This window comes from Orbicella faveolata, unplaced genomic scaffold (genome assembly GCF_042242905.1).
Source record: "Orbicella faveolata isolate gen_17 unplaced genomic scaffold, um_ofav_v1 contig_1, whole genome shotgun sequence".
NCBI classification, from domain to species: Eukaryota; Metazoa; Cnidaria; class Anthozoa; order Scleractinia; family Merulinidae; genus Orbicella; species Orbicella faveolata.
The window spans coordinates 20,140,921-20,167,500 of NW_028301536.1; the positions used below are offsets into that span (position 1 = coordinate 20,140,921).

At 41.2% G+C, this 26,580-nt stretch overlaps 1 protein-coding gene across 1 annotated transcript; it reads left to right on the top strand.

Moving 5' to 3' along the window:
- Positions 1 to 841: 841 nt before the first annotated feature.
- On the top strand, positions 842 to 25,523 carry LOC110048633 (polycystin-1-like). Its single transcript, XM_089285421.1, has 18 exons — positions 842 to 883; positions 1,511 to 1,538; positions 1,649 to 1,747; positions 4,137 to 4,793; positions 5,450 to 9,904; positions 10,152 to 10,467; positions 11,037 to 11,637; positions 12,219 to 12,437; positions 12,927 to 13,052; positions 13,668 to 13,958; positions 14,594 to 14,845; positions 15,468 to 16,268; positions 17,127 to 17,363; positions 18,260 to 19,311; positions 19,761 to 20,176; positions 20,821 to 21,119; positions 22,193 to 22,364; positions 23,262 to 25,523. Exons 1-18 carry the CDS (start codon positions 842 to 844, stop codon positions 25,079 to 25,081), a joined length of 11,883 nt encoding a protein of 3,960 aa, XP_089141547.1. The 3' UTR covers positions 25,082 to 25,523.
- Positions 25,524 to 26,580: the final 1,057 nt, after the last annotated feature.

The following is a 26,580-nucleotide window of genomic DNA, read 5'->3' on the forward strand; positions in this document are numbered from 1 at the left end:
TTAAAATTCAGCGTTAACTGAACATATAAGAAAAACAAGTGAAACTCCATGGAAAAAAGGGAAGTTTGCTTTGCCGTATTCTCTATGGCGCGTGCGGGCCAAGGCGTTTTGATTGAAACCCACTGAATGTCGAAGAAACGCCATACCACGGAAAATTCACTGCCGTCAATATTTGTAGCTAGTGTTTTATTGGTTTCGATAACAAGTTAAAGCCGGACAAGTCGTAAATACTAATACGCGTCGGGATGCGAGAAAACTAAGGACTGCCGGGCTATAATTATGTATACGGAGTGATGGCAAGCAATGCAATAGGCAAGACTGATACAAAACATGTCAGCGAGTAACGGCTCCTACCAAAGAATTTTCAATTCGAGCTAATTTGTATTCCGTCCAACCACGAACCAAAACCAAAATTCTACCGACAGTATTGGATTGATTGGGACACAAGGTGACGCTGTTTACCTTGCTTCAAAGATTCAGGGTTTTGTTGATGTCAGATTGAAAATGTTCTCTGACGTCTTTGTGGGTACTTGCCATCACTTTGACTCTGTCTGAAATTAATTTCAGTCCGAACTTCTGAATTTCTCCAAAATGGTTCATTTCTTCAACTTATCAAGTTTCCGCTCCAACTTGTTTTTCCGATCTTTACCACGTAAATAATTAAAAATTAATATCGCTGTTTAAATTCGCTTATCGTGATTATGAGTTCTATCCGTTTGGTAATGTGCCAAAGTGGGTGTCCATAAACTAGCAGGAAGTATAAAGTAAGAGGGTTTATTCTTGCACAATATAAACAACAACGGGACGAAATGACATTGTTGCCTCAAACTCATACCCAGCTATGAAACGAGACGTGTTGTATGTCGTTCTTCCACTTTTGCAGGTACGTATTACCAAAAGGATTAAGGAATTAAGGCTGTCAAAAGCTCTGCCAAAATGTTTTTTTTTCGGGTTGTCGTGTTGTCACTCGAGTTCAAAACAAGGGATGAAGTGGGGTTATGTTCTAGACAGATAGATTATAAGAACAGGTATGCAAAAAAAGAAAAAAAAAAGCGGGAGAAATGTTTGTCGACGCTAAAACGGCAGTACGAGAGATATTGGCCATGTTTCAAGACAGCGTTTGCAGAATTTAGGATGAAATTCCTTAAGAACTTTGTTTGCTAATGGCCCAGTGTTCTGGAAATACGGGAATTTCGATTCTCGGACTATTTCTCTTCTCGTCGTTTATGGGGGTGGTAAGTATTTCTGAGGGCATGCTTTAACGACCTCTGCCTATATTTTACTTATATTCAAGATTTATTGTACTAGAAACAAGAACTAACCACATACTTTGATACATTCTGAGTTGTCGATGGTCGAATATTTCCGCTTTGAACAAACGATCAATATCGTAATTATTTCAGCCGCCCCTTTGTCTGTCCTTTTTTGCTTGCAAACTAAAAAAAACACAAAATCGCGTTGCGTTTATTTTTACACATATTTCACTTGATACTAATATGCATTAATAAAGGTGCTTAAAAAATTACTGAGCGAGACTGGTAAGTCTCCATCTATCCAAATAAACGGGCCATTAGCGAGCCATAGCCTTTAATACGGTCTTCATGATGTCAATTTGGTAGCAATCACTGAAACCCGTGAGCACATCTAGGCTCAGGGTCTATCTCACTTTCCACTCTGATATCATTTGTTCACCAGGTTCTGAGTGATTATGAAACCCAGGGAAGCTTGGTCCTAAATTCATCGCAAGGTATGAATATTTCAGTTGAAAAATTAGAACAGCTTTTAAACTCTCGTATAAAATAGCTATTCGTATTAAGTGTCCACATCATGTTTCGCCAATGTGCCAATCCATGAAATTTCTCCAATCGTCCAAAGAACTTCGAGCTTTCTCTTGTTATGAGCTCCCAGTCATCTGTTCGTGCCAGAGAAGTCAACTTGAATTGAAAACTTTAATTCGGTTTATGCAATCAAATAATCTGGGTATTATAAGCGGAAACGTTACATGATTTTGCTAACACTTTGCCATGACAATGCCATTTTGAAACGAAATGTTTTACTTGCCCCGCCGGCTTTTCTTCCTTCAGTCATTTCTTCTTTTTTTACCCAAAATAAGGGTGGGGCCCGGGCCTGCCCTCCCCTAGACCGGCCACTGCGTTTGATTTGAAAACGTTTCAGAAACTCGCCGAACTTAACACGTTTGCATTTCGTCAAGGTGACAGTTATAGAATTACTAAATAAACATATCCCGAATGAAGAAATAAAATTTTCAGGTGATTGTGTTGGTGTTGGCTGCTTCTTCGACACCATTACAATCTTTTTAGGAATTTTTTTTAGTAAAGTATTCTCAAAAAGAAAACAGTTCAATTTATGAGTCTAGAGAGTTGAAGAAACCAAAAATAACCTATATTGACAATTACTTTCGCTTTGTTTTCGCACCATGGCAACATACTTGGAAAAATGAAACGAGTTAAGTGTCAAAAGCTTGAGCAAATATTTGCCTTGTGAGGGACGCAGTTATTAATTTGCCGACTTGGCACAAATGTAAATTTATTTTCGTGTTGGCTGTCTTGCGTCCAGAAGAAATAAATCGCTTGCGTCAGATTTCCATTTCTAACTTGGAAACTAATTAAGCTTGTGCAATTAGATTCCTAAAATAAAGAAAGGGATTTCATTGTGGTATACCTGCTTTGCTTACGGAATATCATGCTACGAAATTTAAAATGAAAACGATTCTGATTTAGACACGTTTTGTGGCATGAGCCATGAGTAGCATTAGGCAAGGAAAGATGAAGGTCTGAACAAACTCGGAGAAAGGTAAACAAAAAAAACTGTCCAAGCAACGGGCACTGAGATGACAGGTTAGGCTAAAGTTGACATCATGAATAATTCTATTTCCAACAACGTCACAAAACCGCTAGAAAAATGTTCTACAGTTGATATTGTCGGTAGATGAAGGGTTTCTGGTTCCGCATAAGGGTAAGGTCTGTTCCATACCACTCTCTATACTGTTTAAGTGTGATAAAACTTTTCGAATATTAGAAAATCGGCCGGCGATATACCAAATGACACCAGTCATACATGGAAGAGGCGGCGATGTGTCATAATCCATGGCGAGATAATTACCTACTTACTTCTAAAGGCTTTTTCTTTGAGCTACGTCGACGCTTTTAAAGATGTTGCTTATCGTGGACTGAAAATAATGCAAGTGAGAGCTTCGTTTTGTTTAAAAGAGGAATGTTATTCCCCATTCAATAAAAATATACTACTGGTGAGAATCAATTCCGTATTTGTTTTCGGAATAAAAGCGGGATTAGTATATGTAATCGTATAAATGCGAGTGCAGTTAAGAATGTACACTACGAGTGAAATTTGAAAATTCTCTCAAAATTGCACGAGCCTTTAGGTGAGTGCAATCTGAAAGAATTTTCAAATATCACGAGTAATGTAAATCCTTAATTGCTCGAGCTTTCATATGGTTACTCATTTATTGTATGACTAAGGAAAATCGAGAACGCGTGCGCGGCACTCCAGCGCAAATTAAGAATGAACGATTGATTGGCCTGCTCTCAGCCAATCACAATGATGTAATTTTCTCAGTTATATAATGATGGACCTTCCTTCTCTGCCCCACACGAGACACTGGGAGATGAGATTTATTTCCAACTCTGGTGTCTCAACCACAATGGGCGACAAAAGTAGTCAAGACACTTTTAGAAAATAACGCTTTTCGATATTTAACCTCTTATTCCATTTCATTTGCATCTAGGGTTAATTTTCTGATACCCTCCACTCCCCTCCCCCACCCCAGTTCAATGTTGTGTAGGTGCTGTGGTTCGTGCAGTCTTAGAAATAGAAAAATCAACATTGCTTGTGGGCGAAGGGCGAAAATGTTTCCAAGACGCTCGAAAATCGAATTTTACTTACTGTAAAGTGTCTCATCACTTTTGTCACCTTGTTGCCATCTGTGCCATACATATTTATAGAACATTTGAGCGTCGACCTTGAAAATGAAGTGGCACTATATGTTTGGTACGTTATGTGCGCGATAACTTCGTCTCATTGCGAGATCTGAATGTTGGGTCTGTTGCCTACTTGTTTACCTTCCTGCAATCAACCTCTTTTTATTTCGTTGGCAGGTTTTTTCCATTTCTGCGAGTTCTCGGTTCTTCCGGTAGCGGTGTACCCTTTCAATAGCGAAACTTTCGCCAATGATGTCTCACAGCATAAAGCCGTCGGTGAGTTGGTGGGCACATTATTTTCCCCAGGGATTAATGGCGACCCAGGAGGTTCCATAGAAGTCCAAGGCAGAGCCGATTCCTACATCGAGCTAAGCAGAGATGCTGGAAACTTGAATATTAAGTTGTCAATCACTATCTTATTGTTTGTGTACCCAATGGGTAGCCCAGGCCCCATTGTGAACTACAAGAAAGACGGGCACGGTGTTCAGATTTACGAGACAGGCAGTGCCCTTGCGGCGCGCGTCATCCAGCGAAACGACGGTAGGACAACGCCTGTAGAGACGAAGAAAAAACTACAGCGAGATCAGTGGCATTTCATTGGAATGACCTACAACTACTCAAGCGGGTTGGTAAAGCTGTGGGAGGACGGACGCGAGGTTGCATCCAGAAATATCGGAAGTATACAGATCGCCACACAGTTTGATGTTCGCATTGGAGCTCGTCAAATAGTTAATGACTACAACTTCTTCAGAGGCAGGGTAGCATGTTTGCAATTCTACTCCACAGCGCTAACGCAACGGGAAATTGAAAAGGCGCGAATAGCTTGCATTTTCTGTAAGTAAAAGATTTCTTTGATACACTCAGTGTAATCTTTAGTGATTGTTACTTCTATATGGGAGGTGTGTCTTAACTGTATGTCGCATAGTTGCCGCAAGTATCTGGCCAGAACCACGACTCATTGTTTCCCGGTACTCAGTAGTTCAGGGGTTCCTGAAGTCAGTAGAGACTTAAGCGCAGAGTAATAATTTAGAGATAACTATCTTATCAACGTTTTAAAAAGGCAATAAGTTATATGCCTGTTGCATAAATAATATTGGCAAAAGGGTCCCTCCACCAGTGGGATTTTTTATGTCCTAGTCATGTTCTGAAAGGCCTTGAACTCTCCTAATTAAGGTTTCATAGTCTCAGAAACTAAAACTAAAAAACACACACAAACTACAAATATAAATACAAACCTAAAATACAAACCTAAAATACAAACCTAAAATACAAACCCAAAACCCAAAATACATATCTCTCTCCGCAGTGCAAATATATGATCTTTCCTATATTCACTTGTATAAAAATACAAACCGTGGTTTTTCCTCAGCCAACGTTATCTATAAGGTCCTATAATGCCCAGGAAGTGTGTTGCACACAGGCTAATGGAAGCACAGTCACAAGGTTTCCCACTGTTGTCTGACATTTATTTTTTTTCCTAATTCTCTCAGTTGAACCTGTGAGTACAATTTATATTAAAGTACGGCATAAAGACAAGTACATCGAGGTAAATGACAACGTCTCGGTTGAGGTACGCAACGACAAGAACTTAAAGTTCAATGAGTATAAATACGATATGGGTGATGGCAGTCCGCTCGTTACCACAGATCATGACTTCAATTACCATCGCTACTCGACGCACGGAGATTTTGTCGTGGAGGCCATCATATACAGTCGTTGCAGGAATGAAACTTTACGAGTAAGAGCTACTGTTACTGTCGAGAAACCCGTGGAGTTGCTGGGAAATCTGACCCTGTCAATAGATCCCGTTCCATTCCCCGCTTCCCTGTCAGCAGTTCTGACTTCAAATCGAGGCACTGATTTCAAATGTTACTGGAACTTCAGTGAAGGTCACGTGGCTGAGACGAGTTTCGCGGATCACGGATTAATACACAAATTGAAACACACATTTAACGCCACGGGAACGTATTTGCTGCATGTCAGTTGTAATAACAGGCTAAGCAGAGCGAATGTTACCTCGTTGGTGATTGTACAAGTTCCCGTTAAGGGATTAGTTATTGACAAAATTACTCCAAAAGCTTTTCTCAGGGAGTTTCGAGTCACGTGGCATCTTCAAAGCGGTAGTGACATTGATTACACCGCAAGCTTTGCGAATAAGGACCTCGAGATACTCAAAGGCCAAAACGATTCAAGCGGCTGGGCGTGGGTACGACGTCAAGATCACGTGGGTCCAGGCATCTATGACGTCACTGTCACAGCAACCAATAAGGTGAGTGGGATATTGCAAGCTACAGAAACGGTCCGCATAGAAAAGGAAGTGCAACCTTTTGTGCCAATTGTGTTTCATTTAAATAAAGACATCGAAGTCAATGAAACTTTGTTTCTGCTTGTGACAAAAATTAACGAGGAAAATGTCGCCAATCCTGTTTATCATATCGACTTAGGGGATGGCAGAGAGATGATGAAAACAAGAAGTTTAACAACAAATTTCAGCTATCCAGACTACGGAGACTTTCTGGTCACCATAAATGCTTCAAACAACGTATCGTTCTATAACACGTCTATCTTAATCAGGGTCCACAAACCGGTGCTGTTGATAGAAGATTTAACTCTCACTACCAAACCCACAATATACTTACAAACCACCGTGATAACTGCACGCATAACAAGAGCCTCGGATGTTGTTTGCACCTCTTCGTTCGATGATATTCCCAATTATAGCAGTGAGTTTGACCTACGCGCAGAATCCGCCTGGGATCCCGTTAGACGTTCCATGGATGAGAACGTTCCCGATGTGAGGTTTTTAATAACGCGTAATTACACCAGGGTTGGAGTCTACTCTGTCAAAGTCAGTTGTAAAAATCGCCTCAGTCAAAAGAACGCAACGATCGATGTTACAGTTCAGGAATTAGTCACTGGAGCTCGTTTGATTGCCATTAAGCCAGTAACGCTCGGCAAACCGATCAACATCAGCCTGGAATTAAGCTCAGGAACCAATGCTTCTTTTGAACTAGACTTTAATGGATACAAATTCCAGCAGACAATGGAAGGATCCTCGATTTTTCATGTTATAAATCAAGACGTGTACCACTCTGCCAGTTTTCACGAATTCACTGTAACCGTTTGGAACCTTGTGACCACTGCTATTCAAATCCCAGGCCACGTGATCGTAGAAGTTCCCATATATGGTCTTGAGGTTTACGTCACAGGAGGTGCACGCGATATAGAAGTCAATGAGAGCGTGAATATGGCAGTCAGCTTGATAAACGGAAGTAACCCGGAATTTGTGTTTGACTTTAACGATGGAAGCGAACTTTTTATCACCCACAGGCATGCTGTTGACTACAAGTTTAATCCCCATTCTTTGTATGTGGTGAATGTCACAGCAAGAAACAATGTAAGCCAAGAATTTGCCCTAGTCGATATCTCAGTCGTTAAGCCTGTACTTGCACTCAAGGGTCCCTCGGTTAACATCTCGCCAACTGCTGTGAATGACGCAGCCAAACTTGTCCTCCGTCTGACGGAAGGTTCTGATTTCTTCTGTCTCTGGCAGTTCGGGGATGGTTCAATTCTGAATTCCAGCTACGAGCATCTTAGCTTTTATTTCGATGGCAAGACGACAGACGACAGACTTTTCCAAAATCTGACATTTTTTGTTCAACACAAGTACACATCTGCAGGAATCTTTCACGTGTCAGTCAGTTGTCAAAACCGCCTGAGCTCAGAAGTTGCTTTTGCAAAGATTGTGATTCAAACCCTTATCAAGGGTTTAAATATCATAAAGGTTCCCACTCAAGTCGCTGGCCAGGAATTTCAAGTTTCTTGGAAAATTTTATCAGGAACAAATGCGACATTCAATGTCACCATTGACAGAGGAAGCATCAGGTCTATTCACACTTCAGCATTAGAAGGTTTTGCTAAAATCGTTCTCTCTGCCCCTGGTCAATACACAATCTGGGTCTCAGCCCAGAACTTGGTGAGCCCGATTCAGACTCGGTCAGCGGAAATCACAGCAGAAGTTCCAATCTCTAACGTGACTGTCAACGTCACATATGAATCGCGTGACCTAGAGATAAACCAGAATGCCACCTTTATCGTTCAATTAGGTACAGGAACAAGTCCAGTGTTTGCATTCTCTTTTGGCGATGGCTATAAATTTGTGAATGAACTTGGAAAGGTCACGCACAAATATGGTTTTAGCGATGTTTACCTCACGCAACCTAATGTTACTTACCAGGTTCGTGTGGAGGTTTATAATAATGTCTCTTCTGCTGCTTCCTTGCTGAATGTTACGGCACATAGACCAGTTCTTCGACTTCAGGACGTAAAGCTTTTCGCGTTTCCCTCTAATGTCTCTGAAAATGCGAGGATTATTCTTACCATCCAGCAAGGCTCCGATGCTCTCTGTGTCTGTAATTTCGGAGACGGGAGCGTACCGCGTGAACTGAACTTATCCAAGAAGGCATTCTTAGGCGCAGATCGGACACCGGTGGATATCTTTCGCAACAAGAGCTATCAAATCAGCCATGTGTACGAAAAAGTGTCAAAATACCAGCTGCTTATGGAGTGCAGAAACAGGCTCAGCTATGAACGCCAAGTCATAGAAATTGTTATCCAGGAACCGATAAGAGACCTGGAAATTTCAGACATTCCTCCCCGGCTGTTTAACGAAACTGTAGTCATCTCGTGGAAAATTGCCAATGGCACCGATGTAAGCTTCCGATTTCTCTTCGCAAACTTAGGCTTTCAAGAGTTGGGAAAGCGTCGAAATATCACAGTCACACCTGGTGAATATAAAGTTTCTGGTGTGTTCAGAGTCTTGGTTGTGGCTCGGAACTTAGTATCCCAGATGGTTGACCGGACAACGGCAATAATTCAACTTCCGGTCTCCATCCAGAACGTGACTGCTAGGATACCTCAGCAAGGCGGGTCACGTGGTGGGTACGGCTTTTTAGGTGACTACTTCCCGGCTGGCCGTGACGTCACGTTCGAGGTTATCGCTCAAGGAAGTGACTTATCATACCAGTGGCAAATTGATAACGGGATGGAAAAATTCACGAAAGAAACTTCTATTAGTCATAGATTTTACCGAGTTGGACCCCACAATTTGACGGTACTGGCGAGAAACATGGTAAGTGATGCCCACGCTAACATCACCGTAGTGATTCAGTACGCCATTGAAGATCCCGTATTAGAGAGCAACAGCCCGCAGAAAGTGAAACAACCAATCAAGTTTCACCTTAGCGCCGCGCAGCTCGGTACAGACTCGTGCTTCTCTGTGGACTTTGGAGACGGTAAACATTCCTTATGTGGTCATCCTGGATGCAAAGCTAGAAACTCGACAGCAAAATTTACTGTGATATCAGCAGTGGAAAGCGTTAAGTTTGAGCATGTCTACAGTCAAATTGGAGAGTACAGTGTTTCGTTGAACGCTTCCAACGAGGTGTCGTTCGTTCAAGTTGGCACGGTTGTAGAAGTGGAGTATGTACCTTGTGCAAGCCCCGATATAGAAATCGAAAACCTCAGTGCACACTCAAAGACGGCTTCCAAGTCATTCCGATCTGATCCCTACGTTGTCCACACTCATATACACCTTGGCTGCGAGAGAACAAACAAAGTGAAATTCAACTGGAAACTGCTTTTATTAGACGAAAACGGCGTTCAAAGCACCAATCATGATAACATTATTCTGACCGAACGTGAACTAAACATTCCCAGGAAAGTACTGGCGTATGGTTTATATGAAGTACACTTCACTGCGCAGATGGCGCTTCCCGATACCAACAAATACCGCAGCACGGCGATTGGCTATTTAAGGATTGTTCCTTCGCCGCTCGTTGCAAAAATTGACGGTGGTAATTTGATCAGCCGGGGGTTTGGGAAAGAGGTAAAGATTGACGCGTCCCCATCAAAAGACCCGGATGTTGACAGTGGGAAAGATTCTGGTAAGTGAGCATTTACATAGATTTGACAACACTACTTTAGCGGCAGGGGCATTTAGCCTTGTTTTCAACCCTTTGGTATTTCTACATATAAGTAAATTTTTTTTTTCAGTTTGACTTTGCTTCTCTCCGATCCCTTTCAGCCTTGTACCAACACTAAAACCCCAGGCCTTCGTCTGTCGAAAGGTGATAAATGCTGTCTTCGGCCTAGAAACCGGTTTGTAATGGTTCACGGCATTTTCTTCCACAGGATTACGTTACACTTGGTTATGCAGGAGCGTTCACACTCAGTTCCCAAAAGATGTTTTCCCGCAGATGAACTTGCGCACTCCTTACGACACCACAAGTCAACCAGCACTACCTGGTACAGCTCATTCTACAGGTTGCTATGGTGATGGAGAGTTCGTCTTTGTTGGTAATAATGCTTCGCTAAGTCTTAACACGACGAGAATGATGGAAGATGCGACGTATGTGGTGTTTGTAATCATAAGGAAAGGAGCAAGGACAGCGCATGAGTATCAAGTCGTGGAGGTTATTCAAGGCGATCCACCTGTGTCAAGATTAGAGTGAGTAACATCATGTCACATTGTCACGTAATGCTATAAATGCTAATTGTCATAACGTCATCTGGCTGAACATATTCGGTCAATGTTGAAGCTTTTAAGTTCTTTTAAAATCTTTTTGACTCAACTAAGTCACGTTATCCATCCTATAATCTTAGGCAACACAATTCAGTTCGCCGCAAAAGAGAACTGAAATACATGCATATACAATACTAAACATTTAATTTTTTTAAAAAAAGCTTTCTTATGAGATAGATTGAATTGACGGGGTCTGCTTTTTTTTCCTCGAGTTCAATGGAATCGCTTGAGTAATGCTTTGATTTTGTAGAGCAATACTTAGAAGTTGTTTTTACTCACGGAAGTGATGAATAGACTTAGCAAGAAATGGATTATAATTTTAGCAAAGTTAAAAATACGAAGTTTATGCTTTCAAGTTTGCCGCTGAATAAGTATAGCAGGAGCCATATGGGCTCCAGAATAGAGTCTGCGCCATTTTAAACCTCTCTGATATATTTTAAGGGAACATGCGTGCTTTGTGAGATATTCAAATTTTAAATCCTTATTCTCCACAGCTGCAAGCAGAACTGCGCAGAAAAAATCTGTCCCTCCAAGCGATTTTCCCTTGTTGCCAGCTGTTTTGAAGGATGCATTGGACGCCTTATCTACGAATGGCAAGTCTACAAAAAAGTCGGCAACGGCTCTGTCAAGTCTTGGCAACTACAAACATACATCGGGCAGAACTTAGCTGAGGTGAAGGATCCCACAGGTCCTGTGTTCACGCTACCTAAGAACGTCCTCCAAGGCTCCAGCGAGTACCTTATTCGTCTGTACGGGCGTAGAGAAAAGGGGATCAGCGGAAAGACTGAGAGTGTGTTTTCAACAAATGAAGTCCCAAAGGGAGGAGCCTGCTTTAGTTCGCCTACAAGAGGTGATGCATTGGTAACTAAGTTCCATATTTGGTGCGAAGGCTGGAAGGATCCCGACACGCCACTGAGCTATGAATTCTACTACAAAAATGACGAAGGGAAGTTGGTACTGTTTTATTATGGTTTTCATAATTCTACATACTCTGAGCTGCCTCTGGGAAATCCAGCGCGCGATTACACTCTGGAGATATACATGAAAGTGTTGGACTTCTTCAAAGGCGCCGCCCACGATCATTTGCTTTTGCAGGTAAGATTTCAATTCATATTTACTTTCAAGCAAAAACTGATAGGAAAATGATGTTGCAAGCAGTTGCTGAAATGAAGCTACTTTTTCATGGATTATTACACTGTCTTGTGTTCTTGAACAAGACACTCCAGAGTGGCGAATTATTGGAGCAACCTGACAGAATGCTGAGGAGTGACCATCCCGCCCAGGGCGAGAAGCAATACTCCTGGTCCTTTATGCTACAGTAAACGCAGACAACTATGAGCGAGCTTTACTTACATTTTTGAATAACGAAAGAAAAAATTCCAAGATACAAAAAAGCCGTTAAAAAAGCTCACCTAAACGAAACACCAACGAATGACCTGTAAAGTAAAAGGCACATTTTATCTCCCTACCTTAATTATTTTTTCAGTCAATTCCTTTAATGTTCTGTTAACATTAATGCACTGAATGATCCATACTAACGGTCACTGAACTCATTGAATCATTGGAATAACTAGACATATCATGTGCTGCGTTCAATTTACACTTATTACTTTAAAAAATCACGCCACTCTTTTATAGCAAAGGCTGTGTAACAAACGAGACTTTGTTTGGTTCAGTCACTAGAACCTGAGTTAGAGCAGGAGCAACTGGGTGATATGCTATCTAACATGACATCAGGGGAAAACAGTGCTCTGAGTAAACTGGTCAATGTAGGAGATAGTCAAGCAGCTTTGAGGATGGCAGGAGCTGTCAACTCACTGCTTAACTCACAGAGTTCTAAATCACCCTCCAACGACACCGACGGAAAGGATACAAGGAAGGAAAAGAGAAAAGCGGTAAACAAGTTTTCCTCTTCAATGAAGAGATTATAGTCTTTTCTCCCCGTACGACTGAGAACAGGCATAAGACTCTTAAGCCAACCGAATGAATTGTGTCTATTTGTAAGATAAAACAAATTTGTCGATTTGCAGCTGCCAGACGTTCTCAACTGTAACCATTGAAACGTTCAACTAGATTTTTCAAAAGGACTGTAGAAATGAATGATCATCGCAGTTATGTACACAACTTAAGCAATTAAGCAGTTGTGAAAAGCCTGAAAAAAATACAGGCTAGCTAGAACGGGATTCGAAACCATGATCTCTGTGATACCAGAGCAGTGCTCTACTAGTTGAGCTATCAAGCCAACCGGGAGCTGCTCACGTTGTTAACTTTTATTATCTTCCATATATTTCAAGTATAAACGTTTGATCACTTAAAACAAAGAGTGCCCCTACGGTGTAAGTAAAAGATTCTCTTGAAATCATTTCCTTTGTTGGTTTATACAGGTGCGAACATCAATCATAAAAGCAGCCACGTCACTTCCTGTGACATCGCTAGAGGGTTTGCAGCAGTCCGCTGACATGATAGCGAGTGCTTCAATGTTCAAGGATGAAACATCAACAACAGCTATGGTATGATATCTGCTAATATATAAAGAAATTTTCCGGAAAAACAGAACTTTGAAACGAAAGTTGTTAGGCAGAAAATATACTCTGAATCTTTACAACCGCTATTTCCCCCAAGATGACATAGCAATGTCGCTTTCGCACGTATCAGTAACGTGTCTCGATTCTTGGCCCTTTTTTCCTGACAATAAGCGCTTAAAGAAAGTGTCATCGACCTTTGAAAGACGTGCTACCTTAAGAAGTTTGAAAGACGTGCTACCTTAAGTCAAGGTCTTCTCCCCCTTTGAAAGGTTAGCAAATAATTCTACAGGAAGCAATGATATCTATAGTTAGGCTTCGATTCTCGTCAAATACGTTGCTAGGTAACTTGATTTAAGCTCATGGCGACGTACTCACGTGACAGTATTCGCAGTGCTAGTGAGAGCTCGCTCTTTTTCCGATTGTATGACAGGAATCGTGAGCTCATTGGTGATTGCTTATGTCACTATTTTCCGGCCAATATACTTGCTGACATGATTATCTAATTAACGATTATTCTATTTTATGGCTAAGCCAATGAGAACTGTTATCCAATGGTCCAGTTTTTAATAATAGTTATTATAAATGAACGTCACTCAACAGAATGCTTCTAACGAGGCTTTTGCTAGAATGACAGCCTTGTTAAAGAGCAGTTCTGATGATTTTGCTGGATACGACGCAGTGGTTAGCAGCGCCGAGTCCCTCCTCTCTGGAATGGGACAAGTTCTTAATGCCGCTGGGAGCTCTGTAAATGTCAAGCCCAAAAAGATGAATGCCACGAAAGCACCTCCAACTTGTGGACCTTACGAGTTTACTTGCAAAGAAGTTGATAACGAGGAACTTAGAAATATGACGGAAGATGAAGCTGTGGAGCTTGACGAAGAATCTTCAAAAGTACGGTTAACACGATTTGTATGTTCTCTACAATAAATGATCACAGACGTTTATAACGCTAACAGTATAAACTTCTGATGATCAGCGAAGTATTGCGCAAACTGGCTCTTAATATGTTCATATGACTGTTAATATTCCATCCAGTTTGACATGTCTTTGAGTGAAGTTTGGAAGTAAACGACGTTAAATTTACATGGAGTTAGACGGAGAATTATTAGGAAATAAACTAACAATATTTTTAATATATGTAGACAACTACTGTTTAAAATTATATTAAGATATTTCAATGGCTTGCATGACTTATTCCAACCGTTACGTGCAGTGTGGGTGTGTGGTGCGTGGCTTGCGCGTTAGCTGTAATTGGATAATTCAATATTAAAGTGGTACGCTGATTGGCTACGTTTTGTGTTACGTCAGAGTGATGTTCTCGTTTAAGCTGAAGGAAGAAATGGACTGTGGTTTTCACAATCGATCATATCATGGGAAGTTTAAAATTTAGTTTTACCATCGAATAAACTCTATCTTACGTCAAGCTTTACACTCAAAGCTAACGATAAGCCTCGAGCAGCTATTGCACATTTCAATGACGAATTTTGTACAGTTGAAGATTGACTTTGCTTCTTTTTTCCGTGTAGAGTCGAGATGCAGCAAACAATATCGTAGGTATGCTTGGAAATGTCAGCGGTTCTGTCTTAGAGAACATGCTCCCTGGTCAACAGCCCAGTGTCATATCAACAGCAAAACTCAACATGGCAGTAGAACGCTCAGACCCAGACTCTACGGAAGGATCCTCTATCGGTGACGGACTGGCCGGCTTTCAGATGCCTTCGTTTGGAAAGCTGTTCAGTAATTCAAGCTCAGACCTTGATGCTCCCGTGGACAAACAGGTTCGTTCAATTTGTTCGTTTAACGCTAAAAAAAGGCTCTTATTATACAGAAGCTCTCTTTGAAGGCTTTGCCTGGGTACGAAGTACTACCGCAAGGTGCACGTTTGCAATTCCCTACAGTAAAATGAATTTTTTTTTGTGAGTCAAAATAAGTCTGCATTACTCGCTTCACTTTAACTGTCCGTTTCTTTTTGCTCTAATTGTAGCGTTTTTAGTCACCATTCAGTCACAGTGAGCACATTACTGCCCACCAATGATTAATTCCCAACGTACTTCTCTGTATCATTTTATGACCAAATCGAGTAGCCAGGTAATGGGAATAAGGCCTTGATAACCCTAAGAGAAACGTTTTGATTGAAACCCGAATTCTTGAAAAGTATGGTGGACTTTGATGGTGACATTATTAATTATTACAGGGATGGGTCTTATCCAATGACATGAAGCAGTCCTAGCATATCCAGCCTTTCCCACTTTCCATCTCACGGCGTCATAATTTTGACATGACGTACTTAAATCCTTTTCAAGATTGCTTGCGCTCCTTGCACTCTACACAGACAGGCAAACCCTATAGAAAAGGAAGGTAAACTAACACTTATTGTGTACGAATTTTTTCCTTGCCCAGATGGCTGCTATAAACGAGAACCCTTACACTTGGGACAAAGGATCTTCAAGCATAACTGGAAAAGTCGTCAGCCTCTCGTTCAAAAGCAAAGGTCAGATAATCAATGTCGCTCATCTGGACGAAGATGATCCAATAGATGTCTTTCTTCCAAGGGATTCTCCTGTCCAGCCTCCAGAGAAATTCACTTTCAACTGTTCTGTACACCGGGGATGGCGCATCCATAAATTGGTGGTGGATAAAAATGGCAGCGCTGTTAACGTGGAAGTTAGTTTAGTCGGCTTGAGTCAGCAGTTTGTGGTTTATGTCAGGCGTGGAAAAGCTCCCACAACGACGGAGTTCGACTGGAGGGTGGTGTCTCCGAATATAACCGATGACATGCGAACGGATCAGAACCAGGACCAAAAATATCCGAATACCACCGAACAAAGCTTACGTGCGAACGCGACTAACCAGAATCCGAAAGCTCTTAATATATCCTCCAATTCAACGGGAGCTTTAAATGAAACAAGTGGCCAAGAAAACAATCACACTAAAGAAACTAATGCGACAAGTGCGACAACACTCAAATCAATGAAGATTCAACAGTCAAACTTGACGGTGTTTCTTTCCCAGAGGAGACTCTACGTCGGAACCTATTACATTGGCATCAAGTTTTCAGCAGTGTCCTTGGAGAACGAGCAAAAACACTCAACTGAGTGTTCAGGCAACGATTCAAGCATCTCCTACACACTAAGGACATTAAAATCCAGATGTTTATATTGGAACGAGGAATTCCAAAAATGGAAAACTGACGGATGTGAGGTACTCTTTTGCCAGCATTTGTGTCAACTTCAAAATGTTCAAAAGTTATGTTCTCAGTCAACGTTAAATTACAATATTTAGAGAGGAATCCACATCAGCCCCAGCTGGTTTTCACGCGGGTCCTCTATCCTGGTTGAATTCAATTGGGAGTGTTGGTTTTTGTGGAGGGAGGAAAACCGGAGAACCCGGAGAAAAACCCTCGGAGCAAGACGGGAACCAGCAACAAACTCAGCCCACACTTGGCACCGGGCAAGAATCGAACCCGGGCCACATTGGTGGGAGGCGGGCGCTCTCACCACTGCGCAATCCCTGCTCCCCGTTAAACAAGTTGCTTTCCTTTATCCTCTCACCCTGAAGATTATACCTTGGCTAAGTATGATTGAAAGTGGTTGTACCAACCAAATGTCCACATTAAATATAAGTTCGAGTTTCTTAGTTCGGACTGTTCTGAACATTTTGAGATGGAATGGGTTGTGCAACTGTCTTAAATCTTCCAGGAAATTGTACCACATCTACTGCGGTTTTCTAAAATCACTCAGGATCATATTAGCTAAAGCAGTAAAACACGGCCAAAAGAGCCTTATTTGTCACAATGTGTGTAAAATCATGTTTCGCGATGTACAAAATCACCCTCAATTCGATGAAGGAAATATCGCTAAATTACTTATGTAAACTGAAGGTATAAAAAACCCGAGTGCGGAGAAAATAAACCGATATGGAACAGGGGTACTTGGTTACGATTAAACTTGAGAGTTATGAACTAAGAACCTGAAAACTTGGAGCTATAAATTACCAAAGATGTAACTTTAACCCACACAGACTACCTCGTCTAATAACTTGAAATATTTTCGTTTTCAGGTTGGCAACTTAACGAGCGCGACGCGAACTCATTGTCGCTGTACACATTTAACAGCGTTTGGTTCCATGATGGATGTCACTCCAAACCCGATCGACTTCAGCGCCGTAGCTGCGGGCTTCAGTTCTATGTTTGACACTGGAAACGTGGTTGTTTTCTTCTTTATCGCTGCCATGTTTCTTTTTTATGTCCTTGTGCTGGTTTGGTCAAGAAGAGCCGATAAGAGAGACACGGAACAGGTACTATTTTCTTTCTGTATCGACCAAAAAATTCTTGACGTGGAACTTGGATGTACTAGTAAAAGTGCGTACACAATAAGCGGTGCAAATATCCAGCATCATCAGAGCTACTCAAAGAATATGTCGTAGGACCAGAAGGACATATCTCGCATGCTATGATCCCCATTCATATATTTTCCTGTCAGGCCATCCTAGTCCTCGTGTTATTGCTAAAATCTCCTACACAGATGTAACTTGCTCTCATATGCAAATTTGCCCCTAAGAAGAGCTAACGGTAAAAACTTCAGAACTTTAAACTGAAACGACGAATAATTTACCTGGCATGATTGGCAGATAGGAAATAGTGGTTAATATTGGCGATATTGCCCGCATATCAAATGCTGTTCGGTAAGCAATTAGCTTCATAGTTTTTTTATTTCCACACAAAGAGCACTGCTTACAACGTGATTCCTACATAACCTTTATTAAGGCTGTGTTTACACTTGGTGCCCGAGCACTGGTGCCTGGGCACCAGCACAAAATAGTGTTGCATTCAGACACTGGGTACTCTAAGTCCCAAGCTGACCATTTAGTGCCCGAGCACAAGGTCGAGTCCTTGTACTCGGGCACGGTACTGTGCCCGAATTCTGGTGTGAGTACTTGGAATTAAGGCGTGTTCACATGAGTGCCCAGCGAAAATCCTACTCGGACACCATGCTCGGGCACTAGCGTGAACATAGCCTAAGATTCCTATACGAAATACTCTTCTTACATTACGTTACATTACGGTACTTACACTACTAGCTCCTAAAATACAATATTTACACTACTTACATTGCTATCCACACAGCTTACAGTTGAGTTCAAGTTTGTGGCTCATGTTGTAAGTGAATCTTTGTCTAACACTTTTCTTTTAGGCTGGAGCAACGCCTATTTTTAGCAACGTACCCAATGCCACCTATCACTATGAGCTTACGTTTTTCACTGGTCAGCGGAGGGGTGCGGGTACAACTGCTCAAGTGTCGTGTACGTTGGTGGGTGACCGCGGTGAAAGCGGAATCTGTATTTTGAAAGACGCAAACCGCCCGACCTTCCGACCAGGGTCCACCAATTCCTTCATAATCTCCGTCGGCGCTTCTTTGGGCACAATTACCTCTCTTAGGGTCTGGCATGACAATCACGGGTTATCACCCGCGTGGTTCTTGAAGCGGGTCCTTCTCCGCGACCTTCAGTCAGAAACATGCGTGGTGTTCATTTGCGAGCGATGGTTTGCACTCGAGGAGGATGATGGCGTGATCACGCGTGAGCTAACTCCTGCGGGGGAAAAGGATTTAACGTCGTTTTCGAGGCTTTTTAGTAGTAAATTGTACAAAGACTTCACGGATGCCCATCTTTGGTTCTCTGTGTTTCTGAAGCCATCTAGAAGTACATTTACCCGAGCTCAGCGCGCTTCGTGTTGCCTTTGTCTGCTAAGTACCGCCATGGTGTCCAGTGCCATGTTTTACGGGCAAACTGGAGCCGGGGACGAAGGCGGGAGTCTGGTTCTGGGCCCGATTGAAATCAACTTAAGATCGGTCATGATTGGTATACAGTGCAGCCTCGTTATCATTCCTGTTAATGTTGCTATAGTTACCATCTTTAAAAGTGTGAAAGTTAAAGGGGCTGGAAAGACGGGCAAAGAAGGCGACGAACAGTCTTTGAACGAAACCATTTCCACTGCGGAAGACGAATTTTCCGAAATCGACGAAACGAGTTCCGCGTTTGAAGCGAAACTTTCGCCAGACAAGGATGTGGACCTAGATTGCGTTCAATGTGAAATTAATGATTCTAGAAGCGTGGAGGGAGATTACCAGCTCGTCATGGAAAACCCATCAAGAAAATTGTCATCTGAAAAACATTGGTTTTTCCGAAACCCACGAGCAGGGCAACACAAATATGTGGTCCAAACAAATAGCACAGAGTCTAAAAGGTGAGTTTTCAATCAAACATATTCGACGAAGCATAGTACTTCAACTCATATAATCCATTCCATGACAATATGCTACCAACGGTATATTAAAATTCAGCATGATAGCGAAGTCTATAGAGGCACAAACAAGAGAAATGAATAAACATGCCCTACAAGAGTCTTTGTTTGTGTCCTCTAGGCGTCGCAACCAAGCTGAATTTTAACACATGGAAAACAGTCTATTTTAGAGACTTAAGGCGGTTAAGCTAAACAAGTGATGTAAAACTTCGCTAGACTAGAAGCCACGGTATCCGTCTTGAGGACGTAGCCTCCTTTTGTTATTGCGCAAGTTGAACCAACAGGAATGCAGGGTCTTTTAGGCTTTCGTAAGAGAATGCATAGTGGCTCAACTCAGTCAGTTAGAGGGATACGTGTTTCGAGCTACAAAGAAAGACTTTCTCATTTTACAGTTCCGAAGATGTCGGGGAAACTTCAGGAAACTTACGCGAGGAACACGAGACTGGCACGTGGTGGTGTTGCCGAAAACAAAGAAAAGAAAAGAACGAGAGCGAAGAAAAGAACGAAGCGGCAGAAAAAAAGAAAAAGAAAGCTGAAGGATTCTTACCGTATTGGTGTCTGTATATAGCGTGGTTCCTGTGCATCGCAGCGTCTTTTGCATCGGCTCTGTTCACGTTATTTTACAGCATGATGTGGGGAAAGGAAAAGTCGAATCAGTGGTTCTTTTCTATGATATTAACGTTCAGTCAAGACACGTTTATAAACCAACCAGCTAAAGTTTTGCTCTTGTCAACTGCTTATGCAATTTTTGTAAGGAAGAGTGACGAGGAGAGTGAGGCAGAACAGAGTAACGAAGATCCAAGAAAAGGTGAGTGCTTTAGGTTTTCTTCAGAGTAGTTGTTCAAGCTAACAACTATCTCCCATAACTGTCAAAAAACTACTAAAGCCATGCAACAAACGCATATCATGACATACATATGACACGCTGAACCGTCAATGAAAAGCTGAAGTACTATGTAAGTAAGAACATGCTGCCAATGTAAGCGTAGCTGAAAACGTGCTTAACTGCTAATAAGTTGGACCTTCTTGCGTCCCGTTTCACAACGTATTCTGGCAAATTAAAGATCTTGGGAAGCGTAGAACCTAAGGAAATCGTAAATGAATCTGATGTTGCAACATGGAGACGTTACTTAAGTTTATGGGCATCTCAAATGCGGGAGGCAAGTAGCCAGTAATGGGAGCGCAATGGATTCGGCGACAGAGTGGTCCGGGCGCAATTGCATCTGAAATCATCATCGCTGCGAAAGTTCAAAAGAAAAGTAGTTCTCTCTCATAGTACCCGTTCTGTGAACAATTAGGACAACTTGGCAATATAGTGGGGGTAAACTTACAATGTGTTCGCATCCTACCTGGGGTCAGTATAGTCCTACTCGCTTCGCACAACGGACAATAATTAAGCCTGCAGCGGTAACTTTTAATCTATTAAACCTGCAATCCTTTGTCAAAACGCAGGTCAAGACGAAGAGTGGCTTCATGAAACTGACACACTGGACACAGATGACAGACAGAAAGAACTGCTCCGGTACCGGCCCCCTGACGAGAGCAAGCTAAGCGCTCTACGTGAAACCAAAATAAGAGAAAAACAATTGAAGAACAAGTTCATGAAGCTTTTCGATTACCTGTTTATCCTGCTTGTCCTTATATTGGTCAGTTATGGCACCCGAGACCCACAATCCTTCTTGATGAGAAACTCTATGGAGCAGGAGTTTATCCATCCACTCACCGTCGCCTACCCCCAGGGGCTGGATGATGTAAGTTTAACGAATTTAAAGTCAGTTTTCTTGCCCATCTGTTCTCTTATCAGCAATGGTTCGAACAAAACTTGGTAAGAGTACTTTTGTCTGCACGAGATGCGTTACATTTCCATAGCACCAAACTACAGTATCTGATAGTCAAGTGTGTAGGGATTTAATGAAATCTCCGTGAGCAAGAGTTTTTATATAAGGTTTACAAAGTGCTGGGACCCCTCTTAATTTAGTTAGCTACAGTCTCCTTTTCTCTACGGTCGCAAAGAAGCTCAGTCACACGGTACATTGAGTTACTTTGGCCACATACAAAATTACCTTTAAAATGAAGAAAACCCGAAAATAGTAGTTTACTAAGACAGAAAAACGGCAATGAGATAATAACAAACAAGAAAGGAACAAGGTCTAAATTTCTAAAACGTAGTGGAATGCGCTATTCTTTAAGGGATTCCGAAAACAAACTGGTTGTACCTCATCCAAGAACTAACTATATGAAAAATAGCTTTAGTTACAGTGGTGCAACTCTCTGGAACAGCCTACCCTGCAATCTCAGGATGATAAAATCCTTTAATCAATTTAAAAGCAAAGTTAGACACGGCATTCATGGAAAACAGGATTAGTTTAATATTTAAATTAGAATTTACTACTTCAATTTTTATTAATTAGTATTTAGCATGGACTGTTTATTAGTAGTTTATTAGTATTAATTTTTTTTAAAAATTTTTTTATATATAACTTTAAATATTAGTATTACCTGATGATTTTTAACCGTGTATAAAGAAATGTTAAATAAATAAATAAAATAAATAAATAAATAAGGATGAAAAATATTGACAGGGATTACAAACGACGAACTTGAAAGATTTAGGCTAAACTTTTAAAGATGAGCAAACCATGACGTAGCTCCTTTTACTAACCCTTGAAATTGCTCTAAACAAAGTCTTTAATAAAGGTCGCACTTTGCACCCTTAAATTGATAAGTATGTCATTACAGTACAAAAGAAGTTTCTTCATTGTTGTTTTGTTTGGTGAAAGCAACTGAAAAGTTATCGTTCATAATGTCGTTCACTTGTCTTTAGGTGAACAATCTGCCACTATTTTTGAAATGGGGAGAGCAGTCTTTGATCCCTCATTTGTACGAGCAAGACTGGTACAATGGAGACAAAGTCAAGAACAGAACTGGATTCACTTCCGGTAGAGTAAACAAACGACTTGGACGGATGAGACTACGACAAGCTCGGATTCAGAATGGTGAGTTGCTATTATCCCTTCAGTACCAAGCAGATTATGAAGAAGACAGGACGGTATCGCCGCGCCAATTACTTATCTCACTAATTCCTCTCGTTTTAACGTTTTATCACCTTAAGTATAATGATATTCCCTTACATGAGTTGACTGATCCCGATTTCTCCTTTTTTGTCCTTTCTAATTTGGCACTATTACAGCGGTTTTCCATTGACTTCTAAAATGTATTGTTCTTTTACTTTGGTTTTGCGTTTGCTGAGCTGTCAGTATACTACAGCCATGAGCAAACAAGCTGTTTTTTGTTTGACTAATCAACAGAAAAACCAACTGAACCATTCTTGAATGTATATGCGTTTTCCTGTGCTTGACGCAGGTTGCTTTTATTAGCTCTATTGTGACTAGCATTAGAAAAACACTCAGTACAGATTAAGTCGATGTGGTGCATTCCGTTGAAGAATTAATATTTTTACCACATGTATTACATTCTGAAATTCCATCAAGAGAAGCGCGAGCGAAATTATCTCCCACACCGGTCTTATTCCTAAGATAACCACTTTCAAGTTATTTTCAGATCACTCCCGACTTCAGAAATCCCTGGAGGGTCTAGAAATAGCCGACCCTGTGAGTAAATTTAACTCACGCACTTTCATCCTCTAATGAAAAAATCTATGCAATGTGGTGATATCAACATTATTCTAAGTGCGAGATATCATAACTGAGAATAAATAACTTGAGTGAGGTTACCTTTGGTATAAGGTCTATTTGGAGGATTAACTCTCTTCCATCTTCTCTTGGATGCCATTATTTAGCTTCCTCTCCGGTCGTCGTGCAGGGAGACAACCTTATCATTGGGTTGTATTTGAAGAATCAAAATCAGGTTATTTTTTTCCTTTGTAACTTCAGGTAGTTGCACTGTGCATAAACTACTGAAAGACATTATCCCGGAGTGCAATCCTCCTTATCAAAAATCATTCGAGGATACCCGGTTGTACAGTCCCCGATGGAGAGATGGTATTCAAACAGAAAGTTCCTTGGGGAACAAAAGAAGCATATCGGGGCAGCTTTCTCCTTGGGTTTACTTGGATCCCACGGAATCGAATTCTTCATTGACAATTTACGGTAGAATCGCGTTTTACCCCGGCGGGGGTTATGTGGCAGAATTTGGCGATAGCGTCGAAGAGGCGATGGCTCTTATTGACTATCTGAAGTCTACTCGCTGGATAGACAGATACACGCGATCAGTTATTATTGAAGGAGCAATATACAATCCAAACACTAACCTTATTGGAGTTGTGGAGGCGGCCGTGGAAGTAACCTCAGCGGCTGCCTTTTTACCGCGAGTGAACTTTAAAATCTTCAGATTATTTGCCAGGCTGAATCCTTCTTATAAATTCAACTCGGCGTGTGAGATTTTATTCTTTGTGATTCTCCTTTACACACTGTACACAATCATCAAGGGCATTTATTGCAAGAAGAAGGAGTATTTTCGACAGACAATAAGCTGGCTTGACATGATCTTCTTTGTCAACGGCTTTGCCATCGTTGTGGTTTATGTAGCGCGTGAGAGCAAGCTCAAGAGTGCGGTGGCAACCCTTAAAAAAGATCAAGAGTGGTTTATAAACTTCTCCGAGTGCGGACTGTACAACGAGGTCACAGTGTACTTGTACGCGTTTGCAGACTTCATTGCCATATTGAAATTCATCGACATTCTTAGCTTCACCAGATGTGTTCAACTTTTGTCCACGACCATTTACAGATCTTTAGTTGAGCTTCAATCATTTGCTGTTATGTTGTTTACCATATTTATGGCCTACGCCTCAATGGCATTCACAATCTACGGACCTTACTTGGAGGACTACAGGTCTGTTTCGGCGACCCTGGTTTCCTTAACAAGCATCGTACTGGGGGTGTTCGACTATACCGACTTTACTTCGCAGCCCGATTACAAGACCATTGGATATTTCTTCTTCGTGACTTTTTCTAGCAGTCTGATGTTCATATTTACAAACGTCGTCATAACGATCATCACTGTCGTACACAAAGCTGTCAGCGGCGACGAGGAGATCAACAAAAACGACGCCAGTAATTTCAACATCATCCTGGATAGACTGTTGATCTTCACCGGCTTTCGGGGACCACCAACCCGAGAGGAACCAGTCATCGAGGAGCCGTCCATTGCTGAATTACAGTGGAACTGGCACGTGCAGTATGTAATGGACAACCAGATAAACCGGTTGAACGGGCTGGTAAATTCGATCTACACCCACGACGAAATGGAAGAAATATCTATTCTGAGGGTGTTTTCGCCAATACCAGAGGTAGAAAATAAGACGGTAACAGGTCATGGTTACCAAGGAGACCAATGCGACGTGTTTTCAAATGCTGCTGCTGCTGACCGAACCAAAGAGCCTGAGCACGAGCACGGGGACAATGACAAAATGGACATTCCAAATCAAGGGGCGCTTATTAAGGAAAGTGACCAACAGTTGCCAAATGTCTCTGCTTCTGAACCGCAGAAGACTTCAATTGAAACAATTAGTGACTTGATCACGAAGAAAGCTAAAGAACTGGAAAGGTTGGAAAAGGAAGGCGCTTGCGACGAAACAGAAAGATTACGTCGTGTTAAAGTCATCAGGTGTCTTCAGGATCTACTGAACAAAGCTATGGGTACCCAGGATTCCACCAAACTATTTCTGAACCACGACGAGGAATCACACGTTTGAATGAAGACATAGTATTAAAGCTAAAGACACCACAAATTACGGTGGTCAACTATAGCGTACTTGGTGTAGCTAACAAAGTGAAGATAAGCGATTTGTTAATTAGGTTGTTAGCCTTTTAAGCAATGGAGCCGAGCCTCGATTAAAGAATATCAACTCATTGGCGGCGTGAAATTGAAACCTGAAATCCAATCGTTATTGCTTTAAAAATAATGAACAATTTCAGTGCCTAGCACAACACATAAACTACTAAATATTATTAAGTAAAATGCAGTGTATTATTAAAAGTGACGAAACATACAGAGTAACGATATTCTCTCTGAGAATTTAGCTAATTAAGGTGTCACATTCTTTCACCTTTCCTGACCGATTCTTATAAATAAAGGAAGATAAACTGCAATTTTTCACAGTAAAGGATCGTGTAAATAAAATCAAAAATAAGTCATGTAGTCGCTCACTCAAATCATCTTGTCTCCCTAGTGTTTAACTGGGTGTCTGAAGAATTAACTTCTAAAAAAGCTTACTATATCGAAATTCAAGTTGATATGGAACTTTTCTAATACTTAAAATATAGAATAACAACAATAGTCCAGCTAATTCACCATGTCTCGAAGGCCGGTGCCTCAGGATTCTGTCTTTGCTATATTATCTGCGTGTTTGTTTTAACCATTCGCTCCGCACTTGGTGAAAGCAAAATTCACCGGAGAAACTGAGAAAACCTTATAGCTTATGAGAAACATACTACATAGACCCCAAGGACCAATTTATTACACGCAAGTCTATACCTGTCTTATGCCTTGGTTTGTTTTTCATATGTTACACAAGGATTTCGTGCAAATGGAAGGCCCAAAATCCGCGATCCTATGGAAAAATCGTGTGGAAAGGAACTTAACTGCGCAAAAATCCTCTAAATGTCGATGCGCATTACTTCTAGTAACAAATCGATAGTTGAAAAATCAAAATAGTTTCAGAATTGGTGTTACTGAATTTATAGCCATATGTTTCCATAGCATTTTACAGAATCATGGGAAAAATTGCTTTAAGCAGGTTAATATATATATATTTTTTAATAAGAAAGCTCGACTTATGTTAATTCTCTACATTCTATAACTCTGAGCAAGAGAGTATGAACCAAGATAATTATGAAAAACGATGTTAAACTAAGGTTTCACAGAGCAGAATTTCACAATAGGGTTTAAAATTTTGCGCCATCAATTTTACTTTGGCCTTCTTTCGGACCTTGAAATAAAATCCCCTAGTAATCCGAGTGAATTAATTTACGCTTCGACATTTTTTCGCGGATCCTTAATTTCAAGCTTTTTTTTGTATCGCAAAAACCGTCAAAATAAAGTCCAGTGAAAATAAGTAATTATTAAGAAATAGACATCGACTCATACATAGAAACACGAGTGCAAGTTTGGGACAAGTGGGGACACGAGTCACAAGCCAGTGTTTCCACAGCTTTTCTGACGAGTTCTCCCAAATTTTCACGAGTGTTTCTA

Bases quoted from the DNA above. Each gene is read 5' to 3' on its own strand.
- LOC110048633 (XM_089285421.1), top strand. From the start codon at position 842: ATGAAACGAGACGTGTTGTATGTCGTTCTTCCACTTTTGCAG. The intron at 11,638-12,218 runs GTAAGATTTCAA...TGTTTGGTTCAG, and splicing joins ACGATCATTTGCTTTTGCAG to TCACTAGAACCTGAGTTAGA. The intron at 12,438-12,926 runs GTAAACAAGTTT...TGGTTTATACAG, and splicing joins GGAAGGAAAAGAGAAAAGCG to GTGCGAACATCAATCATAAA.